Raw genomic sequence first — 23,237 nt, forward strand, 5'->3', positions numbered from 1 at the left:
AGATGCCAGCTGCTTCCCCCTGCCTTCCGGGCCTGCCGGGCCTGACCCACTGCTGCCTCTCTGCCCTCACCCCCTCTCTGGGCCTTACACCCGCTCCACCAACCTGGGCTCCTTGACCAGCTGCCATGAAGTCCACCCTGACTCATGACAACCCCATGTGTGTCAAGAGTAGAACTGTGCTCCATAGGGTTTTTGGTGGCTGATTTTTCAGAAATAGATTGCCAGGCCTTTCTTCTGAGGACCCTCTGGGTGGGCTTGAACCACCAACCTTTTGGTTAACAGCTGAGTGTGTTAACTGTTTGCACCACCCAGGGGAACAAGGACACGTGCTCTGGCCTCAGGCTCTGCACCTCTTCCTCTGCCTGCAGCACAGTCCCTGCTTCCTGGGGACCTGCCCCCGCCCCACCGTGTCCTGACTGCACTGTCTCCTTTCCATCCTCTCTGTGCCACCTGTGGCTCCCGATGTCATTGTTTCTTTTCCGTGTGTGTGTCATCTGCTTACCCTGCCAAAGTGTTGCTCCACGAGAGCAGGGATTTCGCCTGTTTTGTTCACTGCTGGGTCCCAGTATTAAGAACAGCCCCTGGTATGTATTAATACTTGTTGAATGAATAAAGATGTTAAATGATTAAAGCTAAAGCCAAATGACTCTGTGGAAACAAGTTTAACATTGAATGCAGAAGCGCTAAAGAAAGGAAGGAATGCACGTAGGGAGAGTCAGAAACGATAAGACTTTAAGCCCCCTAAATGTGATAAGGGCAGTGGTATAGTTCTCACCTTCCATGCTGGAGACCTGGGTTCAATCCCCGGCCAATGCACCTCACGTACAGCCACCACCCATCTGTCACTCAAGGCTTGCATTTCATTATGATGCTGAACAGCTTTCAGCAGAGCTTCCAGACTAAGATGGACTGGGAAGAAAGACCTGGTGATCTACTTCCAAAAATCAGTCACTGGAAACCTTATGGATCACAGTGGTCCAGTCCACACCGATCGTGAGGATGGGGCAGGACTGGGCAGCGTTTAGTTCCGTAGTGCATGGGGTAGCCATGATTTGGGGTCTGGCTGGACAGCAGCCAGCAGCAACAGCACATGTTGTGAGCCCCACGCTCCACTTGGGATCCGGGCTGTCCATCTGTTCGGCGAGGAGCTTGCTGACACTATACTGATACAGTGACGCCCCCCTTTGGGCACTGGGCCGCCTCTGAGAGAATTAGGACCCAGGCAGACACGGGCACTGGGCTGCCTCGGAGAGAATCAGGACCCAGGCAGACGCGCCCCCCTTTTGGCACTGGGCCGCCTCTGAGAGAATCAGGACCCAGGCAGACACGTCCCCCTTTTGGCACTGGGCCGCCTCTGAGAGAATCAGGACCCAGGCAGACAGGTCTGCAACAAGGCCGCAGCCCTGCAATGGGTGTTTTTAGCCCCTTGAAGACAGAGGCCTGCAGCCTGTGAACCCTGCTGCCCGGGGCCTTACCCGCAAGGCAGAGCCCTCTTTCAGATGAGACCTAGGGGTGGGACGGGGCGGTGCAGAGGCAGGAGGAGAGGCGCAGGAGCCTGAGTGGGAGCGGCCAGGGCCCGCATGGTGCTGTGCGTGGTTTTCCCATTCCGTGCAAACAGTGCTGTGGAGGGAGGGCTGTGGCCTTACATGAAGTAACAGCTCTTCTGAGGCACAGATGGAAAAGTGGCTTCTACTTTAAACCTAACACTTTCTTCCCCTGCCTCTCCTCCCCGCCCCCAAGCATCAGTTCCCTCCAAGGAGAACAACCTAAAAGGAATCTTCCAGACTCACAGCCTCCCGGCAGGGGTGGGCGGTGTGGGGCCGAGCTGCTGCCCCGATGCTTGGGGCAGCCAGTGCTGGCATTTTAAAAGGCCCCGTACCCGTGGGGCGCCCCTGCGGAGTTAACCTCAGATGGCTGTGTTGTGTGTGTGGAGAAACGGGTGCCCAGGCCACCAGGGACTCCCAGACAGCGTGTTGGCGTTTTCTTTTGTGTCAGCTCTCCAGGAAACCTTCATGTGGGACAAACAGCGCTCAGGAAAAGCTGAGCACATGGCCTACTTACAGGCAGCGTTAATTATGGGCTCTCTGTGGTGTTTTTCTGTCGTCGTTGTCACTTAGCCGACCTCCAGGGCTGCTGATGGGGCTGATGTGTCCCGAGCCTGGGTTACACTGTGGTGTGGAGCAGCTTCTGGGTGGGAACGGGGAAAACGGAGAACGCCAGACTCGGGGCTGAAAGCTGGCGTGTCGGTGGTCCTGCTGCTCGCTCACTGGCCAAGGTGCTTTAGAGCAGCAGCTGCACCTGCGAGGGCCTGGGTGGGCAGAGGGGAGGGGGCCGTACTCAGCGCCCTGTGCCGGCAGGACCTTCCAGCCCAGCTGGGCCAGCCTGGCCTTCGGCTGATCGTCTTTCCGTGCAGGCCTTACCCTCCATCCCTGGAAACTTCCTCCCCACACGTGCATGCATGGATGTGCAAGGTCCCCGAAGGCCCTACAAGCAGCCCTCCCCTGCCAGCCGAATCTCACTGTGCTCCACAGACTTCATTCTTCCCAGTTCACTCGTGAAGCGGGCAAGGGGTATCATTACCATGCTCATACTTGTTACGTTGCCCAAAAAGAAAAAAATGAACAAGAAAGTTTTCGTCCTCCAAGTCTGTAATTACTTGTTTGGTGAGCCCAACCCGTATTCACTTCCAGAGAGAGTCCCTTGATGCTGGCTGAAGAAATATCCTTGGGCAGCTTTCAGAGACCCTCCGCCCGCCCTTCCAGGGTGCCCCGGCTCTGCAGCTGCACGGGACTGCTGCTGAAATCTCTCCTCGGTGAGCCTGAGAAGCTGTTTCTCCCAGAGGTCCTGGGAGCATCCACCCTGCCTGCAGCCTTCTCTGCTCTGTGCCCCTTGCCTCAGGTCCTGGACCTGCCGTGCTATCTCATGCCTCCCGCCTTTGTCGCTGCTCCTCTGCGGGCATGCTCTCCCCTTCTGCTCCCTGTGGCGTGTCCCCTCCCGAGAGCAGGCTCTGTACCTTCTTCCTGCTGGGGTTTTTGCAGACACGTTCTTGTATTTATTCATCTGTCTGTCTCTTCTCCCTCCTTGACTGTGAGCTCCTTAAGGACCTTTTTATCTTTAGCACCTGGCCTGGTTCCTGACAAGGAGCCCTAGTGGCACAGTGGTTAAGCGCCCCGCCGCCAACCGGAAAGGTCAGTGGCTTGAACCCACTAGCCGCTCCTCGGTAGAAGAGTCCTGGCAGTCTGCTCCCGTAAAGATTACAGCCTTGGAAATCGTTCGAGGCAGTTCTCCTCTGTCCTGTAGGGTCACTGTGAGTCAGAATCAGCGAGATGGCAGTAATGACTGGTTCTTGGCTGTCATGGATTGAATTGTGTCCCCCAAAAATGTGTGTCAACTTGGCTAGGCCATGATTCCCTGTATTGTGTGGTTGTCCATCAGTTTGTCGTCTGATGTGATTTTCCTTTGTGTTACAAATCCTAACCTTTATGATGTTAATGAGGCAGGGTTAGAGGCAGTTACTTTAACCAGGCAGGACCAATCTACAAGATTAGGTTGTACCTTAAGTCAGTCTCTTTTGAGATATAAAAGAGAAGCGAGCAGAGAGACTCGGGGACCTTCTACCACCAAGAAAACAGAGACAGGAGCAGAGCGCATCCTTTGGGCTCTGGCTGCTCACACTGAGAAGCTCCTAGACCAGGTAAAGTTTGATGACAAGGACTTGCTGACAGAGGGAGAAAGCCTTCTCCTGGAGCTGACGCTCTGAATTTGCACTTTAGCCTACTGGACTGTGAGAGAATAAACTTCCCGTTGTTAAAGCCATCCGCTTGTGGTCTTTCTGTTATAGCAGCACTAGATGACTAAGACGCTGGCACGCAGTGAGGTGAATTAAAGTGGGACCTTAGGACTCTCAGAATGGGGAAGGTCATGTGTGCACTATTTATGTGTCCTGAGCCCTGGCTTCCAAGTTCCTGATCCTGATCACTTGCCAATTGTTAAATTGAACATTTTCATTCTTGATGCTGCTAGCTTACTCATCTTGTGACTTGTTCTCGGCTTCCCTCTTAGTCACGTCCTGCTTGCTCAGCTTCGTTTTGGGCTCTCTCCATCCATGAACTTGTTCAGGTCCCTCTGCCTGTCAGCCCCTCTCCTGGGCCCTGGGTTACAGAGACAACCCACACAGAGCCGTCCCTGCCCTCAGGGAGCTTACATCCTTATGGGGAAAGACAGATGAGCGAGTAAATCAATGAACAAGATCCTGTGGAGGAACGAGGACAGGGCATGGGGGGCCACAGAGCAGGAGAGCGTCTGGAGTCGGGGCGCTGCTGCCGCCAGCTTTGAGAAACACCTCGGCCGCGTTGCTTTTTATTTTTCTCCTCACCTGGTTCTGAAAATATCCTTAAATAGTCTGACAGAAGAAGAAGCCCTGAGTCCGTAAGGTTTTTCGTGTTTCATTAAATGAGTCAAGAGCAGGTGGTACCCCTAGCCCACCTCCCAGGCTGCGGGAGGGATGCAGACCTGGGACACCCAGGTATCGCTGCCAGGGCCATGGCAAGTCGGGTGGACTCAGCAGTACCCGGGGGTGCTGACATGATGTCTTCTGAGGCTCACAGTTTGGGGGCCTCTGGTTCAGGGCCCTTCACCTCACTTGGCTCTGGGCATTCCTTAGAGGGCAGCACCCTGACGGCCGCCCAGCGTACACAACCCGGGTAGTGGCCTTCGTGGGGCCCTCGTGCTTCAGTGCAGCTGGACCTTGGAGACCAGATAAGAGAACCTCCAGGCTGTCAGAGCTTCAGGAGGTATCAGAAAACCGCTGGTTGCTGCTTCGTTTCTGCGGGCGCTCCTGTGATGCCAGAGACAGCAATCCTGAGGCTGTCGGTCCCAGCACCACCCACAGCAGTACCGTGTTCTCCATCCCCCGCTCTGACTCTCACCTCGCTTTGGCCCCACAGGTGAAGGGGACATTCACATGTGGTGCCCCACGTTGCAAGAGATCATCGAGGTGTTTCACGGCCTGGGAGCCCAGAGCCCTGCCCTGTACCCCGCGGGGCCACATCAGCGTGGAGGGAGGTGAGTCCTTCCCCTTCCTTGTCAAGTTTTCTCGTTTGTTCAACAGCTACCGAACCCGGGCTCTGGCCCACAGGGTGTCTGGAGCTCTTGCTGAAAATCAGACAGAAAAAGCTAGTCCTTCCCTGAGAAGCTCAGAGTCTGAGGGGAGGTAAGGACCCTACACACAAATACCTGTGGATATGAGTATGAGCTGCCACTGAGTCAGCTCCAACTCAGCGGCCACCCACGTGTGTCAGAGTACAGCTGTGCACCGTAGGGTTTTCAGTGGCTGATCTTTCAGTAGACCGCCAGGCCTTTCTTCAGTGTGCCTCTGGGAGGACTCGAATTGCTAACCTTCTGCACACGAACCATTTGCACCAACCAGGGACTCCGTGAATGTACCAAGTATCACACTGTGAATGGTGTTTGCATCTCCGTGCCTCTGCCCTCAGGTGGGCCACGTACCCAGGGATGGACACAACCTCCTGCTTTTTCTAAAGTCTGTTTCCTCTGCTTGCTTAACTCAGAGAGCGCCTGAGGCCCTACTTCTCCAGTGAAACCCAGACTTCTCAGCCTGGTGTTTTCCAACACATGCTCCCGTCTTTGCAGTCTGCCTCCAAGCCTTTCACTTTCCCGGTTACCTAAAACCAACTTGTGCACAGCGCTGCTTGGTCTCGTTTGCAGAGCGCCTCCTTTGTGCCCCAGGCTGCGTACATGGGGGAGAGACAAAGATGCTAATTTTCACAAGCCTTGTCCCCACCCTCTAGGAGCAGAGCCCTTCAACATATCAGTAACTCACATAGTGAGGCCTGGATCCAGCTTGCAAAGGTGTTAACATATCACAGTCTTGTTTTGCACATTATCACACATCCAAACGCTGTCTCGAGGATTCTTTGAGAAGTTGGTTTGAGATGTAACAGAGTGTTTAGAACCCTGGATATAGGTTCCTGGGTGGTGCGAGTGGTTTGCGCTCGGCTTCCAACTGAAAGGTTGGCACTTGGAGCTCAGCCAGCAGTGCCCTGGAAGAAAGGCCTCGTGATCTGCTTCCATAAAGATCACAGCCAAGAAAACCCTATGGAGCTCAGTTCTACTCTGTAACACATGGGGTCGCCCTGAGTCAGAATTGACTTGATGGCAGCAGATTTAGAACCCCGAACAGGATGTTCCATCGGATCCCCCCACTCTGCCAGGAATTGCTGGGCCCCGGGGGGTGCTGGGGACCCTTGCCCCTGCTGTGGTGGTGGTGTACCTCTGCAGGGAGGGCCAGCACTGTCTTAAGAACCTGTTCCACGACTGTGTTTAGTAATTGTCTGCCAAGCCACACTCAACCACCCTTGGCTTTGGCTACAGATGCCCCACACATGTGCCAGCCTGCCTCCTTCCTGCCCCTTCCCTCCTCGTATCTGGCATAGTGAGCCACTTTCCTCTCCCCTGATGCAGAGCTCAAGTCACACCTTCTGGGATGAGCGGAGGGTGGGGGGGGAGAATCACACTCCGAAGAAGAAATGTGTGTGGGGGCGGGAGCAGCTGGCGGGACCCTTGGCCGTCAGAGGAGCCACTTGTCACTGCTATGATGTGCGTCAGGTGTCAGCTTGGAGAGTGGGAGGTGGCATGGAGACTCGTCCCCACCTGGTTGATTCCGCGCTCTGTTACAAAGAACCACCCTCCTGCTCCCCTTCGCCCAGGGTGGGACAGCTTCCTGCCCTTTGCTGCAGGGCAGATTGCTCTCTGGAGGCAGCAGTGGGGCAGACAGGCAGGAGAACGGTGGCCCTGTAAATGTGTCACCTTAGTACGCTGGCGCACAGAGGCCCGCGTGCAGACTGCAGCTTTACCAGGCTGCAGTGAAGGCCTGTGGGGGAGGAAGGGAGAGCCACGCTGTCCCAGGCCAGGACCCACAGACCTGCGGCCAGAGCGGAAGGTTGCACCCCCAGACGTGCTGTTTTTGACCCCTGACCCCCTTCCCTCGGGCCCCACGCCCTGGGCTGGCTCTTGGCACCCTTTCCCCTCTAGGATTCAGAACCGCCCTGGAGGATCCTGGCTGATGGCCAGGGGGTGATTTCCCTGCTTGCAGCTCTACGGGCCACAGCTGCTGCAGAGTCTGTGAGGACGGGCTGGGGAGGTTCTTCTGCCTAAACACAGCCTTGAGAAGCAGAAAAACAGGTCCTGGGTCCCCCTCTGGCATCCTGCCTGGGGTAGCTAGAAAAGGACATTTCGGGGAGGTTTCCTGGGTCATTGGTTGCTTGGCTGATGTGCTTGGGGAAGTTCCTGGCTTCCCAGAGTTGGAGGACGAGCCCCCCAGGAGCATTCAGAGAGCACCAAGAAGGTTCCAGCACCTCCTCCACTGAGGTTACAACATCCTTCATGGATGTGCAGGCCACAGGAGGAACTTCAGGGCTGCCTTCCCCCCACGGTCCTCCTCATCCTTTTTCCTGATAAACTCAGAGACTCATCCCGTGCCACTTGGTTCCACGCCGGGCACTTCTGTCTTTTCCGTTGGCTTCCAAGGATGTCTCCATCTCAGGCTCCCCTGGCAGAGTAAGTGCTTCTGGGGGCTTCTCCAGGGTACACACAGCCTCGTAATGGCCAAGGCTAGAAGTGGGCACTGAGATGTCTACATGTGGCCCCAAATACTTGGTATGTTTCTAGTTGCCGTGAGAAAGACAGTTGTTTCACTGTTTGCTTTTAATCTCAGATTTTCCGTAAAATCCCTTGCCATCTCTCATCTGGGGCTTCAGGAGTTCCTTTCCAGAAGATACAGTCCTTCCCAAATGTATAGATACTGAAGTTTATTAGTGGTTATGAGGGGCAGGAGGGAGGGGAAAGGGGGGTTATTGCTCTGGAGTGCTGAGTTTTGGTTTACTGTGATGTGAAAATCACACTGATTAAGGGTGGGGCTGCACAGCCGATTATTGTAGGCACCGTCTGTAAGTTGTGCATCTGTACGAAGTTGAATTGGTAAAAAAAAAAAAAAAGATACAGCCCTTCTGCAGCTGGATCCTGTGGACTGGCTCTTGTCCACCTTGTTGAAAATAAAGTGGCCTCTGCCCAGGGATGAAGCTGGGAGGGTGAAATCGGGAGGGTGAAAGGGCAGAGGCGATGCCACCTGTGAGCACTGAAGGAGCGTGAGCAGGCTTTTTATCCTCGGCGGCGGAGGGGGCTTGGTGCGGCCCTCACGGAATGCGCTTGTCGGTGCTCCCAGCTCACCTGGGAGGAGTCAGGAGGGTCCTTCGGTAGCTCTGGCCACTATTCCCAGGCTGCTCCCTGATTACAAAGCCCAGCTGGAGGGCCCCAGTCAGCAGGTACACCGGAGTGGCCACTGCAGACAGCAGCCTGGTGCTGTTGCCGGGTGCAGAGGCCAAGCAGATAAATACCTGGGGATGACTCCGTGGAGAGAGCATCCCAGCAGGCGGGAGGGTGGCTGGTGTCATTTGACCTGGGAAGTACTTGCTTCTCTCTCCCCTTCCATCAGCTCAGCATCAGTCCCCTTCCTTACGTTGGCCTTGGCAGAGCAGAGCTGAGCTGTCAGATCCAGTTTGGTTTGGTAGAACAGGAGCCCCTGGCCGCGGGGCGCCCCCAGAACAGCAGTGGCTGCGGCTGTTCTGTTCTCAGTCATGGCGATGCGGACGCTTCACTCACCATCTTTACTCTGACAGTGTCTGGTGCCCTGTACAGGTAGTAACTTTATTATGGTTTTCAGCCCTTGATGGAAACAAACACAGAAACTGAAGTATTAGGTCAGTTCCTAACAAAACAAAACAGAAAACTAGTTGCTGTCAAGTCAAGTCTGACTCCTGTCGACCCCGTGTGTGTCAGAGGGTTTTCAGTGGCTCCCATTTCAGAAGGAGATCACCAGGCCTTTCTTCCAAGGCACCTCTGGGCAGACTTGAACCTCCAACCTTTTGGTTGGCAGCTGAGTGTGTTAACTGTTCGCACCGCCTGGGGACTCTGAGGCCCACACTCCGGCTCCCGGATGCTGGCCACCAGACTGGGAGCCTAACGTGCCAGCCCCGCACGGAGGAGGCAGGGTTGGAGGAAATGGCATGGACGAAGCCCCTTTGCTCATGGAGTCAGGTGGTGGAACCTTCGGCCCATTCTTAGCCTGAGGAGCACAGGGCAGCCGTGAATCACTGGGCTGTGAGTTTCCTGTGCTCCACGGCCTCACGCTGGGAGCAGCGAAGGTGGAGTCCTGGGGATCAGCTGATGCCGGGTCTCAGAATAGCAGCCGCAGCCGCCAACGTTTCGGTCAAGTGATGCCTTGGAAAGGCAGGGAATAGAGGACCCCATTGTGTTGCCTGTCGGAGTGTAACCCGCTGCCTGCTGCTCTGGAGGAGAAGCAGAGGGAGATCCTGGGGCTCAGCAGGGAGGCTGTCTGCCCCCTTCACTCAGCCCGCCCACTGTTCTCTCCTGAAGGTCGGCCTCGCTTACGAGGAGGAGGGGAGGGTTCCCGTCACTGTCACCGCCACACTTCCCCCCCCCCAGCTTACATTTGCAGCGCTGCTCCCCCATCTGGGAGCCCCAAACCGCCTGAAAGCTCATTTCTCTTCGCAGGCTCACAAAGACGCCTCTGTGGTCGCCCCCACCTCGGGAAATCTGAAAGCATTCCCACCCGTGTTGCATACCCCTTGCACCTCCAATGCTGGTCCCCCACGTACTGGCACAGGCCCCTAGCAGGTACCGGATGTGCCGTCCGGGCTGGCAAACGACAGCCTCACCTCTTCTCTGGCCCTGAAGTCCGTTGCCATTGAGTCAATTCCACCTCATAGTGATCCTATAGGATAGAGTACAACTGCCCCATAGGGTTTCCAAGGCTGTAATCATTACAGGAGCAGATCGCCAGTTCTTTCCTCCCGCATAGCGGCTGGTGGGTTGGAACTGCTGACCTTTCAGTTAGCAGCCAAGTGCTTAACCACTGCACCACCAGGTCTCCTTGCCCTGGCCCTAATAAATGCTAAAATCTGGAAGAATGGCCAAGCCCAGCCCCAGGACCCCCTTCACCAAAGTCTGAGGCCACTTTCTCTAGAGAAGCAAAACCAGGAAAGAGTACGTGTGTCGGTTTGTTGGTGCCAACCTCTCGAGTGCCTAGGAGACAGGTCTTTCCTCCTCGGGGAAGAGCACCGGCGCCAAGAAAGAAGTAAGAGCAGAGACTCCTTGCCGGGGTCTGCAGGCCCAGCGCCCTTCCCACGGCCACAGCCCGGGTGGCAACACCGGCGGCCGTTATTGTGGACAGCGTTGTTGTCACTCGCGTCTTCAGTTACTGAGAGCCCGTTGATGTCAGGAGCTCTAGGCTAGTGGTTGAGAGTGAAGAAGTGGGCGGACGGCAAAGGAGCCTTGTCATAAACTGCCTTGATGTGTTTGGAATCAGCTGTGCACATTTGGCCAGAGAGAGAACAATCTCGTGGAGGGGACCCTGCTCGGGCCTTTATCCACTGAGCATACGTGCTGGGAAGCACAGGAAATGGGACGTGTGACTCAGCTTCCCACGAAGGGCTCTCAGTCTGAGCATCTTGCCCACCCCGAGTGGGATGCTGGTCTTTAAAGAGGGAATTTTTTTTAACACAGCCCTGGCCTCTGACTTCATCTGGTGCCCACCCAGACCTGCTTCATCCCTCGGGGAAGGCGGGCCATGCTGGACCTATCACAAGACAGTATGCGAGCTTCAGAGTGACACTTGTGGAGGGGTTTTCAAGAGTCATTTTTCCTCCGTGACTGTCACCTTAGTGGCCGACTTTGGAAACTAACCAAAACTAGCCGCAGGCAAAGAGGCACCATAACCATGTGGACAGAGAACGCTTTCAAGGAAGACCCTTCTGGGGGACTGGGAGTATGGTTTTCTAGCTGCCAAGCCCCCAAAATAAAAAAATGGAGGCCAACTTGAACGCAGGGTGTGGGAACCAACCCTCAGGAGCCCCCCTTCCCCAGTGATCTCCCCCTCCTGGTGGAATCCACGCCCTTGAGTCGCTCCCTCCCATGCTAAGTTATGGATCGACTGTGTGGCCAATAGGATCAGCAGAAATAATGGGATGGAACTTCCAAGGTTAGGTGACAAAAGGCTGCAGCTTCTGTCTTGGACTTTTTCCTTCTCTCTCTTGGAACACTAGCTTTGGGGGGAGCCAGCTCCCATGTCGCAGGACCCTGCGGAGAGGCCCGTGTGGCAGGAAGTGGAGGCCTGCCAGCGACCACATGAGTGAGCTTGAAAGCAGATCCTCCAGCCCAGCCAGGACTTATAGGACTGCCGCCCCACCCAGCATCTTGGCAGCAACCTCACCAGAGAGGCTGAGAGAGCCAGAACCACCCAGCCAAGCCACTCTGGCATTCTTTGTCCTCAGAAACTGTGAGAGATGATAAATGTTTGTTGTCTTAAGCCACCGCGTCGGGGTGATTTGTTACGCAGTGGCAGGTAACTAATACATGGGACGTGGTATGTGGCATGCTGGGCTGCAGAGGGTCGTCAGCGGGTTCTCTGTTCGTGAGCAGCTGTAGGCCTCCCTCTCTGCCACAGTTCTCCCATCGCGTCCACCTCGTCTTGTGTCCTTATATTTTGCTTTCTGTTTTGTTTTTTTGTTTCTGACCTTACCTTAGCGCACTTTGTAGTGAAGCTAGCCTCAGCTGGGGTGAGCAGCAGATTGCAGCCCAGGAGGTGGCCTTGGACGTTAGCCTCAGCTACATCTGTAAGGTGAGTCGAGTGGCCTCCCCCACCCTGGCGCTCTCGCTGTGCTCACACTCCACATGTGTTCCTCAGTTAAAAGCCGGCTGCCGTCTAGTCGATTCCGAGTCTCCTTGCGACCCCATGTGTGTCAGAGCAGAACTGTGCTCCATAGGGTTTTCATTGGCTGAGTTTTCAGAAGTCAGTCGCCAGGCTTTCTTCTGAGAGCCTATGGGTAGACTTGAACCTCCAACCTTTCAGTTAGCAGCTGAGCACGTTAACCATTTACACCACCCAGGGACTCCATTCCACAGTTAAATCAGCGATGGTCATCGAGAACCTCCTGAGTGCTCCATGCTGGGGCTGGCCTGATGGAAAGCACCCACTCTCCATGTCTGTGCCTGCCCCCTGAGGACCCACGAACCGAGACTTGAATCAGGCTTTGCTGCTCGCTTTCCTCAGCTCTTGCCCGGCATTGCCGGGGGGTGGGGAGTGGGGGGTCGCAGTGCTGAGCCCTTCTGCCCTGACTCCATCCCTCAGGAGGGCAGTCCTCTCCCCTTCCGCCTCCATGCTCCCCTGCCCTCGCTCTCCCTCTTCCCCCCAGTTCCTGACACTGTGCGCCCTAGCTGAGCCAGGCGCCTACCCCGATGACAGCCTCCTGGGCCTGATGGAGCTGCTGTGCCAGGCCAGCCTGGACGTAGGGCTCCGCCTGGTGCCCAAGACGGACCTCCAGCAGCTCCTGCTCCTGTTGCTGGAAAACATCCGGGAATGGCCGGGAAAGGTACTCCGGAGCAGGCCGCAGCCCCTACCTCGTCTGTCAGGCCCTGAGAGTGCCTTGGGTAGCTTTGTCACGAGGGATGGACATCACCCCTAGGACACCCTTGATGGGATGGCACTGCTTGGGAAGTCACCGGAGTGCAGGGAACACCGCTTTCCATCCGGCCTCCGTGCCGACCCCTCTCACCCACTAGGACTTCTCCTGTGAGCGGGCTGGGCGCTGTGTTTGAGTGGAGGGCGGCTTCTTCCCCACAGCCCCGCCTCAGTGTCCCCCATTCCCGCAGCTCCGGCATCTGTGCTGCACCCTCACCCGGGTGTCCGACCACCATCACAACCTGCTGGCTCTCGTGCAGTCCTTCCCGGATCTGACAGCTCGGAGCAGGTGGGTCATGTCTCTGCCTCTGCCTCCTCCCTCCGACACTCATCCCCCGCGGGTCTGGGGTGGGCCAGGGTCCATGGGCTGTGTCCCCAGGGGTATCTGCATGGTGGTCAGGATTCAACCCCACCTGGGATAGGGCTTGTCCTGGAGGGATCCAGAATCCTCCCCTCTCAGCCCCAGCAGTCCTCCCTCCCAACTTCTAAAACCCAGGAGAAAGGACTAAAAATAAAAGTCACTAATGAGTTCTTTATAAATAAAAAAGAAAAGCCTAATTTGCTAAACATGGTCTTATTTGCAGAACAATTGCTTTGCACAATTAACTTCTGACTGTGCGTGCCCGCCCTCCTTTCTCTGGGGCTCCCCCCCACCCCTCCGTCTTTGGCTGGCAAGTTCCTTCTTGTCATTCAGACCCCCCACTCTCCCCTGCCCGCACACACACACAAATTCTCAATCCATCATGCTGTTTGATTCTCTGCACAGCATTTATCACTGCTGGAAATTATCTTGTTCTCTTGTTTACGATTGCCTCTCCTCTGTGTCAGCTCCACCAGAGCAGGTACTTGTTTGGGTCACAGCCACGTCACCTGCCTTAGGCTGAGTTCTCGAGAGAAGCAACACCAGTAAAGCATGTATATATAGAGAGGGAGAGAGATTTATCTCAAGGAGATGGATCACACAGTTGTAGAGGCTGCCAAGTCCGTGGGTCAGGCATCAGGCTGGAAGCTTCTTCTGACTCACGTAGCTGCCAGTGCTGACGAACCCAAGATCTACAGGTCAGACGGCAGGCTGCTGGCTCACAGGCTATGGAGGCTGATGAATCCCAAGATCAGCAGGCAGTATGGCAGGCTGCTGGCTCAAGTCCCAAGAACAGGAGGTCAGATGATGACTAGCCAAATGCAGGATCCAGAGCGAGCAAAAGCCAATGAGCTTTGCCAGAACGTCCATTTATGTTAGACGCAGGCCACACCCCTGAGGGAACTCCTCTTACAACTGACTGGCTGATGACAACAGATTGCATGAGGAAGGTGATTACATTATATCACAAAATGGAGGATAACCACTTCATTCCATAGCTGCCAAATTGTATATTATCTTTCAGTAACTACTTTTTTTCTTTCTATTTTAGTTTTTCAATAATTTTTTAAATTACAGAATAGATTTAGATTTACAGAAAAGTTGTGTAGAAGGTAGAGAGAGTTGAACTGGGATTTTTGTGTAATTGAATCTTTTGTATCTTGAATAAGAAGACCTTTTCCATCCCAAGAATGTACAAATGTTGTGGGCTGAACTTCACTCCTAAGGTGGGAAGCTCAATCCCTCCCATGAATCTGATTGAAACAGAAGGGGAAAGGCCTGTGCTTTTCCACCCCCAAAGAACTGGTGGACCTAACACCAATCTTTTGGCTTTATAGTTTCTTCTTTCCCAATAGATCTGAAGCTACCTTCATCATAGTCTGAATGTATTAAAACTGATTTGAAGAATCACTGTCTTTTGCAGGGTATCCTTGTAGCTTCAGGGCCCATGATAAATGCCCCATAAATGCTGAGGAGTGAATAAAATCGTACATCCTTCACCTTGCTTTCAAGTAGACAAGTCAGCAGGGTAATACATTGTTCAAGACCCTTGATAGCAAAAAGGTTCATCATCGGGATGGGTGTTATTTATGCATTTATTTGGAAATTTTATTTATTTTTCTAAATAGATAACGCATTCACATGGTACAAGATTCAAAAGGTACCAGGAAGTATGTAGTGAAAATGTGCCTCCTCCTTGGCCCTGAGCCACCTAGCCGTATACTCCAGAGTGGGTCTCCGCAGACTTCAGAGAGCATCTGTGTGTATGCACGTTCCGCAGCCCCTCCATCTGCCTGTTCTCTGCCGCCTTTTCTCTTCAAGGAACATCTCGGCAGTCATTGTAAATTGGGTACTAAAGAACTTCCTTCTTTTTCACAGCCACATTGTATTCAACGTGGGTCTTTAATTAGCCTTCCCTTTCTGTGCTCCCCAGTTTGTTTGGGTGGTGGTGACATTGGAGGAGCTTGCTGGCTGCCTTGTTCTGCCCCAGCTGCGGCTGCCACACTGGGCTCAGTGCCCAGACTGACCCCAGGAAGAAGGGCGGTTTGTTGGACGATGGGCTGTCACACACGCTTAGTCGGCTTGACTCTAAGCACAAAGGGAGAACTCCCCATCCCATCAACGTTTGCCAGTGCACCCCCTCCCTGCCCTCCTCCATCAGGGCTTCATGGTTCTGGGAGGTGCTGCAAATTTAAGGAAGAGGAGGTGTGAAACTGGTGTCACGGGAGCATCAGACCTCCTCCTCTAACTTCACAAAGGGGAGGAGAATCACTGTCAGCAGCAACAGCCCAAGGCTGATAGCTGTGAGGTGGATGTCAGACCTACTTCCACCCTCCTGCCTTTTTACCAGTTCTGACACCAGTCATCCCTCCCCCGGCACTCTCTGCTCCTCTATTGGGTTCAGTAATTCCTTGCGAGGCCACACAGAACTCATAGAACAGACTGGCAGTTATGGGGTTTATCAGGGAAGTAACAGGTTACAATTCAGGATCAGGAACACCCAGGATACAGTTCTTCCATGAGGACAGCCTCTTCCAGCCATGCCTGCAGGCACGTCTCTCCGCCCTCGGCCTCTGCCCTACTTGGGCAAGTGTTACAAAGCTCTTTAGCTCTGCCAGTAAGTGCCCAGGAGCACCCTACTCTGCCAGTAAGTCTTGGCCTGAAGTCCCTCAGCTCTCTTGCTCCATGGGTCAGCAAGCCTAGCTCTGTCAGCAAGTGCCTGGAGACACGTCACTTCTCCAAGAAGCCTCCTGCCTGAGGGCTCTCAGCTCTCACTCCATGGGTCGGCAAACCACCTTGCTCTGTGGTCCGGGAAGCCCACTGCTGCCACCATTTCTGTACCGCCACTTCTTTCTGTCTTGCACCATCTCTGGTATTACAGCTCTCTCTGTCTCCTGGGTCTAGGAGGTTCTCAGCCCAGGGACCCTGGGTTCAGAGGAGATGCTCTGCTCCTGTCTCTTGCTAGTAGTGAGGTACCCCCTACCCACCTCTAGGATGGATCATTTTAAGTCTAGCCAGATGGCAAAACTGACCAATCCCCTCATTAGTTTTCCATTCACCTTATTTGCATATCCTACCCCTACAAGGGTGCCATGCATATTATTTGCATTATTAGCAAGCTGTCCAATCTCATTGGTGGGCCACAAGCACCTTATTTGCATAATCCCACCCAGTCATTTGGTGGGAGTTACAAAACCGTGGCCTGAAAGGCCATATGAGAGTGATCTGTCGTGCCACAGGAGGTGAGCTTAACCTTGAAAGATTCAAGTAAGCAAGAGAGAAAACCACCTGGAATGGGACCAATAGGAAGAGGAGGCTCTTGGAGGAACATCGGCCTCAGGATTGTGACTCCTCCACTGGGGTGGCTCTGAGGGACGGTTGGGAAGAGTAGCGTGCCATCCCAGCTCTGCCGGGTCTCCCGCACGTGCGCAGAGCAGACTCCTGCAGCCACTCCCAGGAGCTCTGTGAGAAGGAAGATGGCTGCTGAGACTGAGGGCCACCTGAACTCCCTGGAAAGCCGGATGCTTCTGGGCTCTGGGGACCGCTTGCCGCACCCCCTGTGAATGTTTATTGAACATCGTGCGCACACTGCTCTACCATGGCTTTCGCCGTCCGGGCGGAGATGAAACCCACTTAAGCAGACCGCCTGGTGAGATGGAGGGATGAACGAAGGATTCTTAAAACGGGTTACAAAACCGACCCTGGCAGTGACGTAGAACTCATCACCTGGTGGATCGGCATAGATGAAGAAGAGTAGCGGTGCCCGGGGTTGGCATGGACGTGGAAAAACAAGCTCCTGCTCTACTTGTGTGGATACCTCTGCAGCCCCTTGGCAAAGAAATCTAGTAAAGGACTTTAACATGTGCAAACCTTTCAACTAACAATTTAACCTGGAGGAGAAATAGATTGTTAGCCAAGATCTGTTAACAAGGTGTTTAGCATAGTGATGTTTATAGTAGTGGAAAACAGGAAACAGCTTCAGTAGCCTCCCATAAATTGTGCCCATAAGACAGACTGCGTTAAAAACCACTTGCCTGTTAGACTGGACTGTGGGACATAAAATGATACTCGGGAAGAGTGTGCTTCTTAGCTCAAGTAGACACATGAGACTAAATGGGCAGCTCCTGTCCAGAGTTGAGATGAGAAGGCAGAGAGGGTCAGGAGCTGGTTGAATGGACACGGGAAATCCGAGCTGGAAAGGAGGAGTGTGCTGTCACAGTATAGGGAGAGCAACTGGGGTCACATAACAATGTATGTATAAATTTTTGTATGAGAGACTAATTTGAATTGTAAACTTTCACTTAAAGCACAATTAAAAAAAAAAAATTGCCATCGAGTCAGCGCTGGCTCATGGCAACCCCATGTGTGTCAGACCAGAACTGTGCTCCATAGGGGTTTTCAATGGATGATTTTTTGTAAGTAGATCTCCAGGCCTTTCTTCCGAGGTGCCTCTGAGTAGACTCAAACCTCCAACCTTGTGGTTGACAGCCGAGCTACAGCGTTAACCCTGCTCACCACCAGGAACTCCACAGAATACCGTACTTAAAGGTGATGTCATGGAAGAGAAGGTTAAAGAAATAATCTAAATGAAAAAATGTTATGGAGCCACACGTGTGATCCCCATTTTGTTTGGGGGAAAAGAAGTAACCCTTGAGTACTGAGATGGATGTAAGTGACTATTCTTTGGGCTCTTTTCTATTTCCCAAACACCCTGCCACCCTCCCTGCTTCTGTTCTTAACCCCCACAACCTGGTCTTGCCCTTTAGCCAGAATCACTTAGGTTTAAGAATTGTTTTAAGTTTTGTTATAGAATATTCCAAACATGTACAGTGAAACCTGTGAGAGCCGAAACTCGAGGGGACCGCCTTGGTCTCCCGGGTCTCGCGGGTTTTCCGCCTCTGACAGGGTGCTCGCAGTCTTAGCACTTGGGTATTGCTCATTTTAGGGGACGCTGTTTGAGTTCTCCTCCTCTGACGGGTTTCCACCTTACACAGGTTTTCCGGCTTTCACAGGCTTTGCTGCCCGAAGGTACAGACAATGATATGGTGGACTCCCTGGGCCCATATTCCACTTCAGCAGTTAGTTCTTAATTTACGGCCATTTTAATTCATTTTTACCCTCACCTGCTCCCTTCACCGTCCCTCCCCAGATTATTTTGACACAAATCCCACCCAGCTCATTTGATCATTTTGTCTGTAAATATTTCAACAGGTATCTCTAAAAGATAAGGCTCTTGTTTGTTTCTTTAAAGGCTCTTGTTTTTTAGCATAATAACAACATTATCACACCTAAAACATTTACCACTAAAATAAGGAACTTTTTTTAACCACAATCAATGGAGTCACCTCCCTGCTGCAAAATCCTTTGGCTTTGCATAATACCTAGAAGGATGTCATGAGTTTTTAAGATGGTCCTAGGGCCCCTGCCCTCTTGAGCCTTGATGCTCATCCCCTCTTTCTAGAACACTCTCCCCTTCCCCCACCTCAGCTGAAAGGTCACCACCTCAGAGAAGCCTTGGCTGATCATCCTTTCTGGGTTAGCTCCCACGTCGGGGCTCTCTGGAGCCCTGGTGGCGCAGTGGTTACATGTTCAGCTGCTAATCAAAAGGTCTCTGCTCAGATCCACCAGCCTCTCCTTGGAAGCCCTACGGGGTGGTTTTACTCTGTCCTGTAGGGCCACTGTGAGTCAGAATCAACGTGATGGCAATGAGTTTTTTTTGCAGGGCCCTCCAGAACCTTGCGTTTGTCTTGCTTCATTGACTTATCAGTACCTGAAATTTGTTTCTGTGCTGTCTGCCCCCTCCCTTATTAGAACGTGAGCTCCCTCAGGGTGAGAGTGAGGTCTGTGTCGTTCATCAGTGCACCTGAGGAGCATGGGCCTGAAATGGAACCCTGGTCTGCAGCTTGGCAGGCGAGAGTTCTACCACTGATCCACCGCTGCCTGTTCCCTGGAGCTAGATCCAGGCTTAACCAGTTGGATGCCCGGAGGGAAGACGGAAGGGTCCAGGGATCGGAGACTACCAGCCCCCAGGGACAGCAGTGTTCACCAGGCTCTTCCTGGTCAGGGACCTTGGCTGGGTCACTGCTGCCCAGCACCCCTTGGCTACTGACTTTTGAGCCACGTTCTCCACCTTCTCATCAATTCCAGAGCTTCCCAGTATCCTCTTAGCGCAGTTGAGCCGATTGTGACCCACAAGGAGGAGCTGGAAACTTCATGTCTTGGAGCACTGGGGATTAGAGCAGCAGATATGTGGAGGTGTACCGTAGCTGTCCCCAAAGCCCTCATGGTTTCTGTGTTTCATGCTGCTGGAGAGGGAGCTGCACAGTTCACTTCCTCCGTCTGTCAGCCTCTCCTGGCCTTGTTTCCTGGGCCCTTTGTTCTCTCGTTAACTGCCTTCCTGCTCGTTGTTTAGGTTTGCCCACTCTGAAAATTGTGCAGCCACATGGAGTGGTACCAGGTTACATGTGCCTTGTCTCCACCTCAGCCCTCAGCCCTTACTGCTGCCCAGGAGCTAGTCTCTGTGTTACTGATCAGCTTTCCCCGGACCCCTCAGAAGAGTCCAAACATCATCACTCTGCTGTGCCACCAAACCTCCACATTTCTGCAAATAGTGGTCCCTTCTCTACTGTCTGACGGCCACCCCCACCACACAAACCTAGGTGCACCTGCAGTTCGCAACTCCTTCCTTTCCACCTGACCCCCGTTCCCCAGCGCGGGATCCCGTCCCTCCTGCCTCTTCAGGAACTTTCCTTCTGCAGTCAGCCCTGCTTACTCCTGTACTTTGAGGTTTGTATTCTCTGCTTCCTCTTTCTCCTCAGCAGATAAGTGCTCTCGTGTGTCTCCTGTCTTAAAACAGCAACCCTGCCTCCACCCACCTCTCCCTGCATCTTCTGCTGCGTCTCCAGGCTCCCTGTCCCCAGTTCTCGCTCGCTCTTTGTCTGAATCCGACCTATCCTCGGACACTTGTCGGATTCTTCAGAGCTAGGACTGTAGTAGGGAGTTATCGCCTGAGACCACAAACATTCAGGCTCCTCCGGATGGACAAGGCCAGGACATTCTAGGAGGAGGCAGCCCAGGTCCAGACAATCTCAAGATTTCAGGTGTCTTAGTTAACCCATGCTGCTATAACAGAAATACCACAGGTGGATGGCTTTAACAAACAAATTTATTTTCTCACAGTTCAGGAGGCTAGAAGTCTGAATTCAGGGTACCAGCTCTAGGGGAAGGCTTTCTCTGCCTGTTGGCTCTGGGGGAAGGTCCTTGTCTCCTCAGCTTGTTTCCTGGTTCCTTGGAGATTTCCTTGTGGCTTAGCATCTGTCTTCCCCCATCTCTGCTTGCTCACTTGCTTGTTTAATCTCTCTTCTATCTCTGAAGAGACTGATTCAAGACATGCCCTACACTGATCCTGTCTCATTAACATAACAAAGAAAATCCTTTCCCAGTTGGGATTATAACCACAGGCATAGAGGTTAGGATTTACAGCCCATATTTTGGGGAGACACAATTCAGTCCATAACAGAAGGGCACCTAATCTGGAGGAACAAGAGGCACGACGAAGGTCGTGTGAAAGAGTCGTGGTTGAAGCTGAGAGGAAGACATCAAAGGAAGAGGGGGTCACGATGAAGCAAGGAGCATGAGGGGTAGTGTGCAGAGTCTCGGGTCACCTAGATGAGAAGGTGTACGGGTGTGTGGGTATGACTTAAAGGTGACTTCAAAAGCCAAAAGTGACCCTTGCTGTCGAGTCAGTTCCAACTCATAGAAACCCTGTAGGACAGAGATGAGCTGCCCCAAAGTGTTTCCAAGGAGTGGCTGGTGGATTTGAACTGCCAACCTTTTGGTTAGCAGCCAAATGCTTAACCACTGTGCCACCAGGGCTCCGAAGGTGCCTTAAAGGAGCTATACCTCATCTGGACCAACCACTCCACCATAACAGCCCTGGCAAAGGCCACCCATGACCTTCTAGTGACCTTTTCTCATGAACAAATTTTAGCACCTCTTTTAGTCTCAGAAAACCACTTTCCTGGTTTCCCTTCCCTCTTTGGCCCCTCGGTCTCAGTCACGGGTCGTTCTTGTTCCACCACCGTGAGCCTTGGTGTAAGCCCTGGGGTTCTGTCCCGGTTCTCTTCTGGTCACCTGAGCTCAGGGAGCCGTCTGTAGCGGGGCTGTGGCTCCTAGGTTGTCGCACCTCAGGACTGAAGCATTCATTCCCCAGCTGCTGGGAGTGTCATTCTGCCGGCCCTCTGCAGAAACTGCCTCTGCTGAAGACAGCCACCTCCCTGGAGTCTGTGCCTCTGCCTTGGGAACAGCCCACACCCAGGGATTGGTCAGTGCTGGGGTACAAAGCCCTGGCACCTTTGCCTCAATTCAGGATGCCTTTAGGACCCTGCCGGCTCCAGAGCTCCTTGTGGGGTCAGCGGAGGCCTTTGTTGTCACGGCATCAGAGCCCAGTTTTCCCCTTTGCCAAACCTGCTTTCTTCCCTTTCCTACAAGAGTTGATCCCAAGGACACCCCCACCCCAGTATATTTCCTGCTTGCTTGTCTCTACTTCGGAGTCCAGGAGAACACAACCTGAGATGGACACCCCCACCCCAGTATATTTCCTGCTTGCTTGTCTCTACTTCGGAGTCCAGGAGAACACAACCTGAGATGCTGCCTCGTCCACATCCATGGCTTCAGCTGCCAAGCATGGGCTGTTGTCGGGTGCCATCGAGTCTACTACAACTCATGGCAACCCTACAAAACAGAGTCTGCCCCATAGGGTTTCCTAGACTGTAATCTGTACTGGAGCAGATTGCCAGGTCTTTCTCCTCCCGAGCGTCTGAGCGGCTGATGGTTCAAACCTCTGTCCTTTCAGTTAGCAGCCGAGCACTTAACCATTGTGCCACCAGGGCTCCTTAAGTATGAGTTGTTGTTGTTAGATGCCATTGAGTCAGTTCCGATTCATAGCAACCTCCGTACAACAGAAGGAAACACTGCCCGGTCCTGCGCCATCCTCACAACCGTTGCCAGGTTTGAGTGACTCCCAAATCAGTATCTTTCCCAGACTTTTCCTCTAAGCACTAGGTCTGTGTGGGCAAGTATTTCAAGGACCACCACCTTCTGTCTGTCTTGACTCCGTGAATGGCATCAGCACCTGCCCGTTGACCAAAGCATGAAGCACGGGAGTCTTGTGAACACATTTGGCCCCTTCTAGCGTCCACATGGGCCATGTTTATCCCTCGTCATTCTCCTCGTTGTCACTGCCCTTGTTCAGACTCTTAGCTCCCCTGGGTTTCTGCCGGAGAGTCCTGACTCCTTCGGATCCCTCCCCGACACCATCCAGCAGTGTGACCTTCAGATGCATACCCGTTCATGACTCTCCTCTCTCAGTCATCTAGTACTGCTGGAACAGAAATACCACAAGTGGGTGACCTTAACAAACATTTATTTCCTCTAAGTTTAGGAGGCTAGAAGTCCCAGTTCAGGTCGCCAGCCCTAGAGGAAGGCTTTTTCTCTCTGCTCTGGGCGGAGGTCCTTGTCTCTTCAACTTCCATTCCTTGGCTCCGGGGCGATCTTCATGTGGCATGGTGTCTCTCTTCCCCCATCTCTGCTTGCTCCCTTGCTTGTTTAATCTCTTCAGTGTCTCAAAAGAGATTAATTTAGGAGACACCCCACACTAATACTACCTCATTAACGTAACAAAACCCTATTGCCAAATGGGATTATAACCACAGGCATAGTAGGATTTACAGCACATATTTTTGGGGGACACAATTCAACCATAACACACTCCTTTGCTTAAAATCTTCAGACTTTTATCCTCAGGTTAAAATTCAGACAGCCCAGCTTGGTGCACGAGGGCTTTGTGCTAGCTTTCCCAATCTTACCTTCTCCCAATGTCCCCCGAGGGCTCCCATGCTGCAGCCATATTCTGTAACCTTGCACCCACCTAAACTCATGAAAATTTCTCCACATCTGTTCCCTGATCCTAGAGAGGCCACTTTCCCCTGCCGCCTCCTCTCGGCCTGGTTAATCTCTTCTCACCCTCCAGACGAGACTCAGACGGAGGCATCTCCCCTTCCACGGAACCTCCTGGCACACCAGCCCTGAGTGTTGGCTCCGTTTGTTGGCCCCATGGGCTGTGGACTTGCTGAGCCCCGGAGCCGGAGCCGGAGCCGTGACTTTGCTGTCTGGGTCCTTGGAGCCTGGGATGGAGCAGGTGTTCAGTGAGTACACTTGTGGGTGATTGCTTTTGGAGGACAGACTTCTCAAAGGGTAGAGAGCAAGACAAGGCTTTGTAGTAGCAGATTCTGAACAGAAAGATGGCTCGGGTGGGCGGGG

At 53.3% G+C, this 23,237-nt stretch overlaps 1 protein-coding gene across 1 annotated transcript in view; it reads left to right on the top strand.

The window, feature by feature from the left end:
* The window catches only part of FAM178B (family with sequence similarity 178 member B), a 127,561-nt gene that overhangs the window by 68,612 nt on the left and 35,712 nt on the right, over positions 1 to 23,237 (top strand). The window contains exons 14-17 of the mRNA XM_012556317.2: positions 4,947 to 5,064; positions 11,623 to 11,716; positions 12,291 to 12,467; positions 12,748 to 12,845. Of these exons, the coding sequence (XP_012411771.2) occupies positions 4,947 to 5,064; positions 11,623 to 11,716; positions 12,291 to 12,467; positions 12,748 to 12,845 (487 nt within the window). The remainder of the gene's footprint in view (positions 1 to 4,946; positions 5,065 to 11,622; positions 11,717 to 12,290; positions 12,468 to 12,747; positions 12,846 to 23,237) is intronic.

Source organism: Trichechus manatus, unplaced genomic scaffold (assembly GCF_000243295.1).
Source record: "Trichechus manatus latirostris isolate Lorelei unplaced genomic scaffold, TriManLat1.0 scaffold00004, whole genome shotgun sequence".
In the NCBI taxonomy this organism is placed as follows: Eukaryota; Metazoa; Chordata; class Mammalia; order Sirenia; family Trichechidae; genus Trichechus; species Trichechus manatus.